The 16425-nt window shown below is 39.6% G+C and overlaps 3 protein-coding genes across 3 annotated transcripts in view; all 3 read left to right on the forward strand.

Moving 5' to 3' along the window:
- Positions 1-16425, forward strand: part of bmp3 (bone morphogenetic protein 3) — a 458962-nt gene that overhangs the window by 306629 nt on the left and 135908 nt on the right. The gene's annotated exons all lie outside the window — the stretch shown is intronic.
- On the forward strand, positions 10578-11496 carry LOC140309088 (C-C motif chemokine 8-like). The gene is made up of 4 exons (XM_072386920.1): positions 10578-10726; positions 10960-11074; positions 11181-11294; positions 11388-11496. Exons 1-3 carry the CDS (start codon positions 10666-10668, stop codon positions 11287-11289), a joined length of 285 nt encoding a protein of 94 aa, XP_072243021.1. The 5' UTR covers positions 10578-10665; the 3' UTR covers positions 11290-11294; positions 11388-11496.
- LOC140309089 (C-C motif chemokine 8-like) lies at positions 13862-14912 on the forward strand. Its single transcript, XM_072386921.1, has 4 exons — positions 13862-14010; positions 14244-14358; positions 14465-14578; positions 14680-14912. The coding sequence occupies exons 1-3, from the start codon at positions 13950-13952 to the stop codon at positions 14571-14573; spliced, it is 285 nt and encodes a 94-aa protein (XP_072243022.1). The 5' UTR covers positions 13862-13949; the 3' UTR covers positions 14574-14578; positions 14680-14912.

Genomic DNA, 16425 nt, shown 5'->3' on the forward strand with positions numbered 1-16425 from the left:
ACAACTTCCTGATCCTAGTTGTTTCATTAATCCAAATAAAAGATTAAATAACACAATCAGGCTTTGTAAAGAATTGTTTTGAAAGGAAGAACGGAAAACGCTGCAGTAAGAATAATAATTTTGAAAGGATTTTCATTTTGATAGTGCCAATTCATCCAGCAAGTGAAAGAAGTTTTTTAACAGAATATTTGGTGTGAAGTGCCTGATGAGACCTCTCGTCTCCGAGCCATCTCCACAGTCTTTCACAAGGGGGCAGCATGTCATCTCTTCTGTCATCGGCTCAGCATTAGTACCTCACCAGCAACTGTTAAGTGACTGTAATATCAGAGAAGGAGGCACTTGGTGCCACTAGGAGCCACTATATCTCATTCAGCAATGAAACTTTAAAATGTAATCACAGTTTCCATGTAAGTGGTTTGCTGTGAGTGGGTACAAACCATAAACCACAGTGACCTCAGTTGGCTTGTGTAAGACTTTGATTATATGTTTGGCATTTCTGGGTTGAGTCACCATCTTCTGTTTGCTCATATTTTCTCCTGAAAAGTTTTGATCAATTTACACAGTATAGATACAGCTGAAATGATGACTTCGAAGTAAACACAAGAAAAAAATGGACCAGACTCAGTGAATAATTCCCTATATAGACCAGTGAGCAGTGCTGACCAACATGTCATCGGGGTCATCAGGTGGGAACCTCCTTTCATCAGTGTTGCGTCTAGTTGGGCCGACGACACCTCCAGGAGGCTCCAGTGATCACTGGCATCCCAGAGTCACTCCCCTAATGCCAGCCATCACTGCTCCTCACACCACAACAACCATCTTTTCTTCCCCTACCACAAGCTACCCCAGCCTGTCACCAACTGCACACCAGTCATAGAGGGGTGGGGATACAAACCCTGGTTTGGGTTGGGGGTAATGAAAGTAAAGAGGGTGCCAGAGGTGGAGGCACTAGCAGATTCAGCAGACAAACTCACCTAAACAGTCCTACAATCACTAAAAATACCAGCAAAAACAACCCTTACCCTAACCCTTCCCTAAAATGAAGTTGCAGGTTCTGACTCTTGTCAGTTTAATCTTTTGTTATCATATGTTCACTGAAAGCTATAACCACAAAATCATTCTTTTGTGTAGCTTTAAGGCTTGGCACTGGAAATTCCCTGTGTGTGGAAAAGCATTATTACTCAAGAATCAAACAATGCCACTTCGTACCAGACCTGAAAATCTACCTTATACATGCACTTGGAGACAAGGAAGTTTAGTCCAGCTGCTGTTTCTCAATACGACAAAAAGTAACTAACTGTATCTAAATTTTAATTAGCATAGGGAATATAGATATATATTCATCTTTAATGATAATCATCACATACTGTTGCCTTACTGTTTTAATGATTTACACACCAAAATATGTCTATACAGGTTAAAACAAGGCTAAATCCGATTGGATAGTGAGCTTTTTTGTCATACATTTAAAGGCATTGTGTGTTTTAGTCTGTTTAGAGCCTGGACTAAAAATAGTGAGTTAAAATGTTTACCGGAGAGGCTTTAACAGTTTTCAACCTCATCTGACAGCCCATTCTCATGAGAAACGAGTGTTGAGTACGCTTGTCCACATGGTTTAGCGTTCAGGTGACAAGATGTGAACTTCTAACATTCATCTATTGATATTGAAAGTAACAGTGAGTGATTTGGAAAATGGTTTGCTCTTTGGCTTCTCCTACAGTCGTGGGATGTAACACCACTGTCATAAAAACAAATCTCTGTGTGAGGACAGTGCAGCCATACACATGAATTTGCTGTCATGTTGAAGAGGTCACACAAATACCATCTAAAGCCCACAAAAATGTCAAGTGACCATAAAGCAAAACTGTGTGCTACAGGACTGGAAATCAAAGTCCTGAGCTGTGGTATTTCAGCCCCCAGGCACTCTGAAGTGAATTTGAAAAGTCATTGGACAATGCTGGATTGAACTTGGTTTTCTAGGACTGTAACACCACTGTTCGCCCCCTTTTTACCACCTCCTTTTAAGCAATTTTGAACAGTTTTGCAATATCCCATTTGTGGCAGTCTAACATGATGCAAAGTGCATTTAACAAACTTGAACCCCAGAAAGTGTGGTAATTTTAGATATTTTGAGCCTGTACTGTGAAAGTGCTACATGTCATGCTTTTGTCCAACATGGCTATTTCACATTCTGGCTTGAGACTGCTTTGCATCTGGAGCTTGTATCAAAAGAGACCCTGTGGGAGACAGATATGCCACACACTGCAATGTGTAACATAAATTTTAATGAACTGCCCTAAATATAGGCGCTGTATTCTGGACTAACCTCAATCAACTCTTTGTCATGATCAAATTGATGAGCAGGTGACATCTCTGCCCAAATTTAAAAAAGAAAGTATTGATTTTTTTAATTAAATGTACATTGATCAACATATAAACATAAAAAGTTAATTGTGAATGTATCTTTAAAGTGTACAGTCAAAATGCACACTCTTCTGCAGAATAGAGAAGGAATCAGAAGTTCCTGGTTTGAGTTTCAGCTGGGGCTTTTTTGTGTGGGTAAGCACGATATTCAGTGTGTCAGTACGCATGCTTATCTGTTTCTCATATTTGACCTGTGATGGACTGGTGATCTGTGCAGAATATACAGTCGCATGTCCACCAGTGGCACAGCTAACAGGATAAAACAGGTCTAGAGAATGGATGGCTGCATGGGTTAAATTTGTCTCAACCTCTATGAATGGTGAGGGGAAAATAGTGGCTTTGAACATTTAATGGTGACCAACCCAAGCTTGTGCAAGCAAACACAGCCTCAGGGAAACTTTCCCATGAACGTTTTGCCCAAGTTGAGTGTGAATGTGCGTCTAAACTGGCGGTTGGTGGAAATTATCCCCAGGAAGATGATGATCATGTTAACAAAAAAAAGAAAAATGCTCCTGTAACAGACATCAGACATCTCTGGCTCCACATCACAAACAAGTCCGGACATGAAGCTTGCAATAAGTGTGCTGAGAATGCTGAGAAATGATGACAGAAAACGAAACTCTGGCCTTTTCCACAGCATCTGCAGAGACTTACAGCAATTATTGCCAATTTTGTATTAATTATACAATCTCGCCATGCACTGTCACACAGTGGAGTTTTGTTTGGAGCAGACAATGCTAGTGTGGGCTTACTAGTAAACTGTGAAGTTTACTTCCTCTCCAGAAGTGACTCGGTGGGTGAATAATCCTTCCGAGTATGTCAGAGACAGACCGTGACATTTACAATGAAAACAAGAGAAGTTTCATTTCAACAAATTATATTCAACAGAAGAGAAGTCGACCAAACAAGAACTTATCATGAGACCTGGAAGTGATGTAAAAGAAAGTTGGGTTTATTTGGAAATAAGGGAAAAGTAAAATGAAAATTCTACATCAGCATTACATAAATTTGTCCTAAAAAGATGTAAAAGTAAAAGTGTAAAAGTGTAGGATGATTGAGTTTCACAGTAGTAGTTGTGTACATAACAAGGTCTTATCTACTTTCACCCTGAATGAATGGGCCCGGAGGGCGCGCTCCTTCATCCCAAGATGTGCTATCTGCATGTGTAGATTTCTGAGAGCCAAGAATTCTACATTCCAGCTGAGTGGAAAATATGTTCGACCTAAATTTTGAAGTGTTTCTGAAACACTTAAAAAAGTCCCAGTTTATGACTCTACACAAGCTTTTCACACTGATACGAGCAACAGCAGGACTTGTTTAGAATGCAGTGATTTTTGCAGAGAATTACATTAGGTGACTTACTGGAAACTTACACCTGATTAAAACTTTTAATTTAAAATATCCCAGTTATCATGCAGTGTTAATTGGTGGGATTGATGTGATCAGTATGATAACAGTTGGAAGAAATCTTGCTCTGTGACGATAAAAAAAGTGCTCTTGTAGCTATAGACTATCTAACCAAAGTACAATAAGTTTAAAGCCAAAAAAAAGGAAGCAACTTTATATGCCACTCAGATCCAATGTGAAAGAAAGGGCAATGTGAAAGAAAACAGAAGATTATTTGTCTTGATCACACAAAAAAAGTACTACTGTCTCCAGCAGTCAATGCCTTTCTTTGTTGCTCAACATTCAGCCCTGCTGGGATGTTTAGCTGCTACTGTTGCAGCCATTATAACACACATAATATCAGCCAGTTGTCTTCACAGCTGCAAATAAAATTGCTCCCACGCTGAAGCACTGCAATAAAGCTGTTTAAAATAATCTGAGCTGAGTTTTGCTTTCTTGTCAAGTCGCTGGGTTTGGATTTATGACCGCCCCAGGGCTTTGTTCCCTTCTCTGCACAGCATTTCAAAGTAAATCCTAGCTTTGAAACAAAATCTGTTCATCTTTCCTGAAAATCACACAGTTGTTCAGTTTTGTTTTTCCTTCCCCTTTGTGGGAACTGCTCTCATGGAGGGTTGAAAATGCCAGTAGAGGAGGCGGCTGTCTTCCGGGTGTGAGCGGTAAATGAATGCCCAGATCAAGCCTCAGCAAAGAAGATAATGCGTACTTTTTTGTCTTTTCAAATGTTGGTATCTTTTGTTCCACATCTTTAGGCTCCACTCATTTTTCAAATCAACAGCCACCCAGATCATTATAGTTTATGTGTAAGGGAATGCACACAGGATCATCATGAAACAACATGGCTCTATGCACCATTTAATTCCCTTTTACTTTATGAGTCAATGTCTTTCAGCGACTCCTGTCTTTGTAAAGCAAACTAAAAAATAACCTCCTAACACAGTCTGTGTAACACCACACAATACATAACTTTAACAGCTACAAAACCTGTCTCGATTTTCCTGAAATGCACATCCAGCACATTTATTGTGTCAAATGAAACATTGTATGGAATTATACAGGCTACCGACAACAAGATGCCTTTGGGACAATATGAAGGGGCAGTTGAAAACAAGAAGTGGAAAGTGGTTATCTCATATTTATATTGCCAGTCATGTAAAATCTTGGCTAAATGCAAACAGAACTTACACTTTTAGACCAAATTAACCCCAATTTTAACGAGAAGTCTATGGGTCTTTTCAACCAAAAGTGGTGCTTAAGCTCAGGAACATTTAATGGCTACTGTCAAGCAGACCAGAAGTCACTCCCCAAGCATTTGGTGTTCTCACTGCATGTTGACAGCGGAGAAACAAAGTATGTAGGTAAAATTAGTCTTTCCTTTTTTTCTTCTTCCACAGAAATAATCTCAGGTTCAGTTGATTCCTGAGAGATGCATGAGTCACTTATGGTGAGAAAAAAACAATATAATGTCATATAGATGACTTGAGGAGTTTAGGAGTAAAGACAAGATAAAGCTTATTCAAATTCATTTGGACTTTTGTTAATTCAGAAGCAAATGCAGCAAATTCACATGTGTACATAGGTGGGAATTGAAGATAAATGTGGATAATTTAAGTTGGAAAGCTGTAAAAAGAAGAAAAACTGATCCTCTGTCAGAGTGTGAATCTACTTTTGGTGAAACAGCGTCCCAACTTGATTTTTCCAAACTGTTCTACAGGCAACACAGCCAAAGAACAAAACTGTTTGAGACTGTTTGTGCATTGACCCAACACTAAGCTGTTTTTGCTCTGAGACATCCAGCTTCACATCGATGCGCTCCATTCACAATGAATCTACGACCACTGTTTCATGTTGTGAGTTGACACAACTGACTCCAGCTATGTCGGAGTAGCTGTGACAGTTTAGGATGTCAGAACTACTATAAATGGGGCATAAAATAAGTGTGTTTTCATTAGCATTTAACTCTGCCAAAAAATCCATCCATACAAATGCCAAGGACAAGTCTGCATTCCCAACAGGCCTGTAAAAAATCACAGATTACTATCAGACTAAATATATCTGTGGACTGTGGGAGGAAACTATTACACCCAAAAACCCATGCAAGAAGAGGGGTAGCATGTGTGCAGAGAAGCTGAGCAATAAGTCTGCAACACCATAAAGTAGCTCATTATTTGGTTTTATTTCTGAATATTTATGCTTAGATTTGAATGGTGGTCTCAACATTTCACGTTAAGATCCAACTTTGAATTTTTGCTGTTGCTGTTTTAATTGTCAGATATGCAAATTAATCCCTTGACATATATTTGAAGTAGAAACATTGCTTGGTCGGAGAGAATTTTTTTCTTTTTTCTTCAGTTTTTCACCGCTCAGAATTCATTTACGTTTTCTAGATAAATGATTTCAGTTTGATTGGATCTGATTTGACAAAATAATGATAAACAACAGAATCCCAGCTATTCGTTTACAAAGCGCTTTTGGATGTGTTCATTTCAGAATAAAAAATATGCCAAAGCATAAAGCAGCATGCTTCCTCTTTTAAACAGAGCAGCACTTAAGAAAAAGTAGCCAGGGGTCAGCCTTGTGTGGCTATTTGTTCTGATGTCATATCCTGTCTGGGAAAAGCAAAGCATACAGTTAACAAAGGTGAGGACTGCTTTTCCAATTTTATCTTCAAAAGTAATTTAACTGAACTTAACATTTTTAGTAGTAGTAATCTTCCTGAGAAATTATAAAGGGGAAGCACACCACCTGATGTGATGCTGTCACAGTTTATGTTCTATTCCATGTCTTGTCTCGTCATTTCCTGTTTTATTTTGAAAGCACTAACCGTCTCCTCTCGTTTCAGGTATCTTGCCCTTCCTCCCGTGTCAAGCGTCTCATTGTCTTCCCTGATTCCCAAGTGTTTCCACCTGTGGAAACCCAAGTGTTTGGTCCCTCATGTGTTCAAATAGTCTGTGTTTCCCTTGTCTTGTGCCAGTATGTTGTCTCATCCCATGAGCATCATTACCAGCCATTTGTAGCAAACCCTGATCCACAGTTCCATGAGCCTGCAGTGAGCGATCCTCCTGCAGTGCTATCTTGTGTTGTAATTCATTCTTACCCATAGCCTTAGTTTATTTATTCGACACGGTAAGTTTCATAGCCTTGCTTTTTCCTCCGTTTGCATGGAGTGATTTTTCATTGTTACCATTCATAGTCGCCTCCGTTAAAGGAAAGCTTTTAGTTATCGTTAAAGTTCATAGAGCCTGTTTTGTTAAGAGTGCGTCTTTTGTTTCAATCCGCCGCGTTTGGAGAACGTGTGTTTTGTTTAGCGTTCATAGCTTTTCTGTTTTCCTCCCAGTTTGGAGAGTTTTATGTTTGTAACTTTCATAGCTGCGCTCCTCCTCTGCGTAGTTACTGAGGACAGCACTTAGGTTTTTCATAGCCTTTTCTTTTGCACCGCCGGGAGATCGCCCTGCCTTGCTATGCTCTGTGTGCTGTGTTTAATAATAAAACCTCCTGGAACCCATACGACTCTGTGTCCTGTGTCTCCTGGTAAACTGACAGTACATACTGGCACAAGACAAGGGAAACACAGACTATTTGAACACATGAGGGACCAAGGGGAACAGGTGGAAACACTTGGGAATCAGGGAAGACAATGAGACGCTTGACACGGGAGGAAGGGCAAAGTACCTGAAACGAGAGGAGACAGAGCTTTCAAAATAAAACAGGAAATGACGAGACGTGGAACAGAACATAAACTGTGACAGATGCTAAGGGAAACGAGGCAGTTGAAGTAAATTGATCACAAGTACAGCAGGATTATAACATTAACTACAGCATGCTGGCTCAATACTGCAGGACCTTCACTGCAGCTAAAACAGAAAGTCAAACATCCATCCCAGCTGTGGTGGTTGGGTATAAATCTCCACGGTAGGATTTTATCCCAGACTTGGAGCTGCAGCTTGAGCAGTATTTTATGAGATCAGCTGACATATATTTTGGCTTATTACCAAATGAGGTGAGAAAGTTATCCTATGGTTTTTCCGTGGCACTGGAACTGCAGTTCCCACCAGCCTGGGCTGAAAAAGAAAGAAGGAAAATGTCAGACTTTTTTGAGAATCTGGAGAAGGTTCTAACCCAATATTCAACATTACATTTGCTCCATTTGACTACAACAGCTTATGTTTATGCATTTGGCAGATGACTTTGCCAAAGCAACTCACAGGTAGGCAGACATGGTAAGGGAGTCTTGCCAGTAGGGAGACCCCTACTGGAGGTAGTCCCTTTCATGCAGGGGATTTGAACCCAGGTCTCCCGCACAGAAGGTGGCAATAACACCGCTACACTATCCAGCTTCCGTCTGTCCAGTGATTTGCCAAAGAAAGTGGGATCATTATGCTCTCCTTCCAATCCCACTGCTCACACAAGTTGCAGCCATTGGACAGAGTCGTCTATGGGCAGTCGAAGAAGCACATTAACTCAGTGTCTGATTCCTGGATGAGAAACAACACAGAGAAAACAGTCACAGTCTATGACATTCCTGGGATTTTGGCTGTTCCGTATCCTCTGGCTGCAACTCCACTGAATATTCAGGCTGGTTATCACGTGACTGCGATTCAACCGAGCAACAGAGATGTGTTCTTGGAGACAGAATTTGAAACCATCTTATGTCTCAGGTTATGTTTTACGTGATTCAAATTCAACTGAAGAAAATGTAACACATCTATCACTTTCTAATCCTTAACAGTAAAACTCACATATGTAATGAATACAGTACATTCAGATCAATGAGAGTCAAATGAAGTCAGGAAAGAAACGTAAGTGTCCCTTTTGGTAAACTGACTTTTTCTTACATAGCACTTTTCTAGTCTAGTTGACCACTCAAAGAATTTTTACACTACAAGCCACATTCACTTATTCACACACACACACACACACACACACTCATATAGCATGACCTACTCTACACAATGTTACAGGCTATACAGTGCTTTTTTCTCCATTGTATACATTCACACACATCAGAGGCTCAGTTCCTTGCCTTGGGACACTTGAACATGTGGTTCAGGGAAGCTGGGAGTCGAATCACTGACCTTCTGATTGGCAGAAGACTGACCTGAGCTCCAGCTGTCCCCTTTTCTCATGAAAGTGGAAATTTAATGCATTAAAAGTATGACAGAGAAATTTGATACAACATAGAAACACATAACTGTACCACAGATGGAAAACTGAACTTTCGTTATACGAGTTCATTCTTACATCCGGTCCCTCAAAGCTTTTACAACTGTTGTATTACTCTTGGCAAACCTTCTCCTTCTTGCCGTAAGTTTCTATTCAGTTGCTCAACAGTTCCCAGCCTCCCACGTGTGCATGCACACACATGCATAAGGACTTCACATAAACTGAATTGCAGCCCGTATGCGTTCAAAGAAAAATCCCCAGACCACACTGTGGGTTGAGTTTGACTTTCATTGATAAAATGTGAGAAGAGTTCTGTAAAGATAAGAAAGATACAGATGAAGGTTAGATATATAAAAAACGCTTCACTTCCTCATATCTTTCCATTTGAAATTTCAGATTTATGACGCTGTAGATGTGCCGATACAGGCCCCCAATCCAAAACAAGACTTATCGTATGTGGTCATCATACTTTATACGTTGTCTGTGGGGCTTGTAAGTTTGTGAACCTAAAATTAGTTAAAAGAAGTTTTGGGGTCTTTCGCAGATATGGATATCTTTTGCAGTTTTCCATTTAATTTATTGATTAAGACAAATGAAACAGTTGTACTCAGCTGCCTCAGTGTGGTAAAAGTATCCGAACATCTAGGATGAGTATTTGATTGACAGGTAAAGTTATCAGGTTTGTAGTCACTGGTATGACATCCAGGTGTTAGAGGGGGCCTTCATAAATGTATCAAGCACAAACAAACAGGATTTCCCAGGACTTCAGAAGGAGAGTTGTTGGTGCTCATCAGGCTGGAAACGGTTACAAAGGCATCTCTGAAGAGCTTGAACTCCACAGTTAGACTAGTTGTGCACATATGGAAGGACTGTTTAAGCATCGTTAACCTGACTGGAAGTGATCAACCTAAACTGAAAACATGGAGAGCAATGGCCAGGGAGGTCACTCAGAAACTTAGGATTGTAAGAAAGATTGAATGAAAATAACAGGCATAGAAAGTCACAGCTCTTAAAAAGTTTGCTTACCATTGCTTGAACAAGACAAATAAAAAATGTTAATAGTATGATATTTTATTTACATGGAGTTAAAATGAAAAGCATAATTTTTGGAGAAAGGAAAACAGCACATTCAGTTATAGAAAAAATCTAATCTGAGGTGGTTTTATCCTTATTGAGGCCTGTTTTTTCACATTTTGGCCACAAACGTGTGCTAGAACAAACAAAACAGTAAAATCTAAAGGAAAATATTAGAATATCAATACTGACATTTGCCTCTCATAGAGATTCAGTATGTAATGATTTCACTTTAAGTGCATGTTCACAGTGTGAGCAGCGACACTTTGGCTGATTTTACCTCTTGCACCCGCAGCCCTTTCACTGCTGACACTTTGTTCAGCAGTGAAAGGGCTATAGAAGTTTCTTTAAAAAAACATTTGAGCAGATTTCTGGCAGAGAACAGAGGAGAGGAGTGATTATACCGGTCTGGGCACGTGTGAGTCTGATGCCAAATTTCTGCCTCTTCCAGTCAATGATAGCAGGTCAGACTTTCACTTTCGAAACACCTGTATAAATGCACCTGCTGCTCACTCTCTTGATCACAGCAACATCTTCGCCCTCCTGAAGAGACTCACTGAAGCAGCCAAGCTTAGACCAGACCCACGAAGAAACAGAGACATGGCCTCTCCAGTTGCAGCTCTGCTCTTGCTGGGTGTCATCTGCTTTATGTTTGCAGCAGGTAAGGCAAATATATTCATAGTCAGTTTATAGCTGAGGCTGCTCTCATCGATGAGCGGCTTATATGGGATCTTTCAGGTTAAAAACTACAGGTTTGCATCGCCAGTGCAGAAAGTTCATGCTTCAAACCAAAACTAGAGCTTCCTCATGTGATATTGCAGATGAAAGCTGTGCATTCCTTTAGCTTTCACGGATAAATCTCTCTGATATTCTTCTTTCTTTGTCACCCTGCAGCTGAGGTTCCAGTGGACTGCTGTCTGACAGCGAGCCCAAGACGTTTGCCCTCCAAAAACATTGTGAGCTACACCGTTCAGGATGAAGGGAAGGGCTGCGCCATCGGTGCTACTGTGTAAGTACCAACCAAGATTGAAGAATCCCATATTTATTGGATGAAATGTTTCTGTCCTATGCTCCATTTCTGTTGCCTAATCCTGATTCTCAATCCGCTTTCTCAGGTTGGTCACTAAGTCAGGCAGAAACCTGTGTGTCGTCCACCCCAAAGAAAACCCATGGGTGCAAAACATCATCAACATCTTGGAAAAGAAAAAACAAGCAAGTCAGTAAACAAGGTAAAATCAACACATGTGACAGCGTGCTGAATTCACCTAAAATGCATCCACTGTGCACAGGATAATCACTCACTGCTCTGCTTTTTTTAACAGCTGTAGAGAAATGGTGAGAAAAAGTGTCTGAAGACTGAACTCAGAGCTGAAGACAGAGACGTTTCCATTTCTGTTCAGAGTCCCTGAGTGGTCATGTTGTACTGTAAATGTTGTATTATTCTTTTGTGTGATATGTTCTATAGAGATAACAATATTTCCCTTGATTGGACCGAATTGTGAGGCTGAAACCGACATTAGGAATAAAACCCTGTTCTGTTCATCATAGCCATGCATGCTGCTTGTGAAGATACATTGATAGTGCTGTTTTTGTACTGAGAAAGTGTAATGACATTGTTTCAGAACTAAAATTGAGAGTTAAAATAAATTGAATGTGAATTTGTAAATCTTGGTTGCTGTCTTCCTTTTCACATTGAAACACAACAATAAAACATGGCTTTTATTTTTCTGATATTTATTATATTAGAATGTTTCTGTTATGTAAGTTTCACTTATATTAATTAAAAAGGAGATATTAATCCATAAGAAACCCGTAGCAACAATGTTACAAATAGTTTGACAAAGGAAAGCCTTAAAATGCATTTATTCAATGTCATTGAATAAAGTTCAAGCAAATAAAGCAATAAAGCAAGACAAAACCAACACCACAGTGATGGGGAACAAAATACATTTTAGCACCAAAACCATACTAAATGAATAAGAAGTGTGAACAAAAAACAGCTGTACTCTGCATCTAAATGTGAACCGTAATCCAGGAACCAAGCAGCTGATACAATGATGATGACTGATGATGGTGCATGAATGAAGGAAATGACTGAATCAGTTATTGAAGACTGAATAATTGCTGACTCATATAAAAGCTGAACGCTGGTGTGCAACAGTCAATTTTCAAGTTTCTCAAGGAAGATTTTCAAAGCTATGACTCCTTTCTACCGGGGATGAACCAATTGTGAAATTGTGGGCCAACACGGATGCCTGTGTTAAAGAATTGGCCACAGCTGATAGTTTTTGGAAAGACTGCTCTGAAAGCATGAGAGAAACGGTCTGTGAGATCACAAAGAAATGTGATCGTACGGATGATCGGATGAAAACTACAAGCATAGAAAGTTACTGCTCTCAAAAGGTTTGCTTACCACTGCTTCAACAAACATGAGTGCAAAAGATTAAAAAAAAGTTTTACTCACAGACAAGAGAAAATGAGAAGCATTGGGTTTTGAGAAAGGAAAACAGCGCATTCAGGTATGGAAGACAGTCTCATCTGAGGTGGTTTTATCCACATTGAGGGCTATTTTTCACCTTTCAGCCACGAAATTTGCTATAACTAACAGGACAATGAATTCTAAGGAGCACTGAGCAATGAACTGTCATGGAAAATATCAGAATATCCATCTGTGTGGACTAAACAAGGTGAGGCTGTGTTTCAGTTTTATGCTCCTAAAATCTGGAACAACCTTTCAGATGTGAGACTGGCCTCAACTCTGACAATGTTTAAATCCAGGCTGAAAACAGTTCTATTTAGCTGTGCATATGACAACTGAAAGTATTTCATCTGCACTCTTCGCTCTGAATTTAAATCATTAATGTTATCTTTATTGGCCTTTTGTGATTTTATGGAGCTGTAAAGCACTTTGAATTGCCTTGTGCATGAATTGTGCTCTACAAATAAACTTGCCTTGCCTGTGAACTGGATCTCAAGAGAAACTGAGTTCTGTAACAAGACTACAACCCAAAGAATGAAGTCAATGTTCAGGAATGGTGGAGTCAAAGTCCTGACCTTGGCAGAAGTTGAAGTGGGCAGTATAACTGAGGAAAGTGACCAAAAGAGTGGGCTAAACTCCCCTCAAGCTGATGGACAGAACTGACTTACTGGAAATGTTAAGATTTAGTTACTGCTGTAAAAAGGTTTTAAAGTATTTGCCTCTCCTAAGTATTCAATATATCATTGTTTCACTTTAAGTGCATGTTCACAGTGTGAGCAGCGACACTTTGTCTGACTTCACCTCTTGCACCCGCAGCTCTTTCAGTGCTGACACTTAAAAGTTACACTTGAGATAATTAGTTTCTTCAGCTTCAACTATAGCTGTCAACATTTTAACCTTTATAGTTATGAATTTAAATCAGATCCATGCGTTTTCCAGTTGCAGTGCACCTCAGTTTCGTTACATTTTAATGGTGACTTGTCAGTGAATGGTTCAGCTGTTTCTCCTTTTTATTAACAAGAACAAAACAATCATCAGACTGCAGAATGGCAAATTACAAAAATGCAGAATATTGGCAGAAAAAGTGGTAGCTACAGTAATGCATCGTAGAGCAGAAAAATACACCATCATTTACAGTTTCTTTAAAAAAAAATTTAAAAACATTTGAGCAGATTTCTGGCAGAGAACAGAGGAGAGGAGTGATTATACCGGTCTGGGCACGTGTGAGTCTGATGCCAAATTTCTGCCTCTTCCAGTCAATGATAGCAGGTCAGACTTTCACTTTCGAAACACCTGTATAAATGCACCTGCTGCTCACTCTCTTGATCACAGCAACATCTTCGCCCTCCTGAAGAGACTCACTGAAGCAGCCAAGCTTAGACCAGACCCACGAAGAAACAGAGACATGGCCTCTCCAGTTGCAGCTCTGCTCTTGCTGGGTGTCATCTGCTTTATGTTTGCAGCAGGTAAGGCAAATATATTCATAGTCAGTTTATAGCTGAGACTGCTCTCATCGATGAGCAGCTTATATGGGATCTTTCAGGTTAAAAACTACAGGTTTGCATCGCCAGTGCAGAAAGTTCATGCTTCAAACCAAAACTAGAGCTTCCTCATGTGATATTGCAGATGAAAGCTGTGCATTCCTTTAGCTTTCACGGATAAATCTCTCTGATATTCTTCTTTCTTTGTCACCCTGCAGCTGAGGTTCCAGTGGACTGCTGTCTGACAGCGAGCCCAAGACGTTTGCCCTCCAAAAACATTGTGAGCTACACCGTTCAGGATGAAGGGAAGGGCTGCGCCATCGGTGCTACTGTGTAAGTACCAACCAAGATTGAAGAATCCCATATTTATTGGATGAAATTTTTCTATCCTATGCTCCATTTCTGTTGCCTAATCCTGATTCTCAATCCGCTTTCTCAGGTTGGTCACTAAGTCAGGCAGAAACCTGTGTGTCGTCCACCCCAAAGAAAACCCATGGGTGCAAAACATCATCAACATCTTGGAAAAGAAAAAACAAGCAAGTCAGTAAACAAGGTAAAATCAACACATGTGAATGTGCGACAGCGTGCTGAATTCACCTAAAATGCATCCACTGTGCACAGGATAATCACTCACTGCTCTGCTTTTTTTAACAGCTGTAGAGAAATGGTGAGAAAAAGTGTCTGAAGACTGAACTCAGAGCTGAAGACAGAGACGTTTCCATTTCTGTTCAGAGTCCCTGAGTGGTCATGTTGTACTGTAAATGTTTGAGAGCATCAAAGCTGTGAGGAATCTTTGCTTCATCTTGTTTCTGATCTGTTTACTCTGTCCAGCAGATGACTTCAGTGTGGCTGAAGTTTCTGTTCTGTATGCTTCTTCTCATTTGTGGCCACTGTGGAATAACTTTGGTTCCTTTTTTCTCCTTTTTGTATTATTCTTTTGTGTGATATGTTCTATAGAGATAACAATATTTCCCTTGATTGGACCGAATTGTGAGGCTGAAACCGACATTAGGAATAAAACCCTGTTCTGTTCATCATAGCCATGCTTGCTGCTTGTGAAGATACATTGATAGTGCTGTTTTTGTACTGAGAAAGTGTAATGACATTGTTTCAGAACTAAAATTGAGAGTTAAAATAAATTGAATGTGAATTTGTAAATCTTGGTTGCTGTCTTCCTTTTCACATTGAAACACAACAATAAAACATGGCTTTTATTTTTCTGATATTTATTAAATTAGAATGTGTCTGTTATGCAAATAAGTTAACTTATATTATAAAGCTCAAGCAAATAAAGCAATAAAGCAAGACAAAACCAACACCACAGTGATGGGGAAGAAAATACATTTTAGCACCAAAACCATACTAAATGAATAAGAAGTGTCGGCTGAACTATAATTGACTCTTTTAAACGCTAAATGAAAATGCTAAAACACTCAATTTTCAAGTTTCTGATGGGCCAATGTACACGCTGGTGTTAACCCACAACTGGTTTTTATCATTTATTTTCCCTTTGATACCAGGGACACTTTGGCATGTTGAGCAAAAAAGAAAAAGAAAAAAAAGGTAAAGCTTCTTTTTGAAAGTTGGCAACTCTAACTAGGGCTCCTCTGACCACAGAACACATGTCCACTGTCTTTCTGTCCATCTGAGATACACCGACCAGAGGCAAACTCAATGTTCAACCAAAAAGTCTTTATCAATCAAACTCAGTGCACACTTCAACTGGAAATCCAAAACTGAACTAAAAGCAAGCACAACAAAGCAGCAGGGCAGAAAAAGCCATGGGGTAAGGGACAAAGACAAACTGGGAAATGACTGAGTGGACCAGAGAGTTATAAATACTGGGAGGGTTGATGAGTAGAGTGACAACAGGTTCATTTTTAACAGGAGACAGATGTGAAACGAGACAAATGAGGACATCTTGGGGTAATAACAAGAATAGAGTAACTACAACTAAACCGAGGCCTGGAAACAAAAGCTAGATACTAAAGAGGACACAAAGAGAACGCAAATTCTTTTGATAAAAACAAGAACACGACAGTAGGGCAGCAACTAACGACTATTTTGATAGTCGACTAGTCATCGATTATTTTTAATCGACTAATCGGTTAATTACCAATTAAAAACAATCCAAAACCGAAAAGGGATACATTCAAGCCATATTATATCTTGACTTTTAACATTAACTGAAAATGTTAAGAAGACGGCTGGCAGTAAGGCACCAACAGTCAAATCAATACCAAAAAGTGAAAAAGAATACAGCCTGGTTGTAACTTTGGACTGTGAAGTTGAAAAATCCAAGTTTAATGTTGCACTTTAATGTTAAAATCCAAGAGAACTCCGCTTATTTAGCAAGCAGGCTACGCTAACAAGCTAAATATCTTACCATAGTGATTCTGC

Source organism: Leuresthes tenuis, unplaced genomic scaffold, assembly GCF_036924035.1.
Source record: "Leuresthes tenuis unplaced genomic scaffold, fLeuTen1.0.hap1 SCAF_6, whole genome shotgun sequence".
Classification (NCBI taxonomy): Eukaryota; Metazoa; Chordata; class Actinopteri; order Atheriniformes; family Atherinopsidae; genus Leuresthes; species Leuresthes tenuis.

Bases quoted from the DNA above. Each gene is read 5' to 3' on its own strand.
- LOC140309089 (XM_072386921.1), top strand. From the start codon at position 13,950: ATGGCCTCTCCAGTTGCAGCTCTGCTCTTGCTGGGTGTCATCTGCTTT. The intron at 14,011-14,243 runs GTAAGGCAAATA...GTCACCCTGCAG, and splicing joins CTGCTTTATGTTTGCAGCAG to CTGAGGTTCCAGTGGACTGC. The intron at 14,359-14,464 runs GTAAGTACCAAC...CCGCTTTCTCAG, and splicing joins TGCGCCATCGGTGCTACTGT to GTTGGTCACTAAGTCAGGCA.
- LOC140309088 (XM_072386920.1), top strand. From the start codon at position 10,666: ATGGCCTCTCCAGTTGCAGCTCTGCTCTTGCTGGGTGTCATCTGCTTT. The intron at 10,727-10,959 runs GTAAGGCAAATA...GTCACCCTGCAG, and splicing joins CTGCTTTATGTTTGCAGCAG to CTGAGGTTCCAGTGGACTGC. The intron at 11,075-11,180 runs GTAAGTACCAAC...CCGCTTTCTCAG, and splicing joins TGCGCCATCGGTGCTACTGT to GTTGGTCACTAAGTCAGGCA.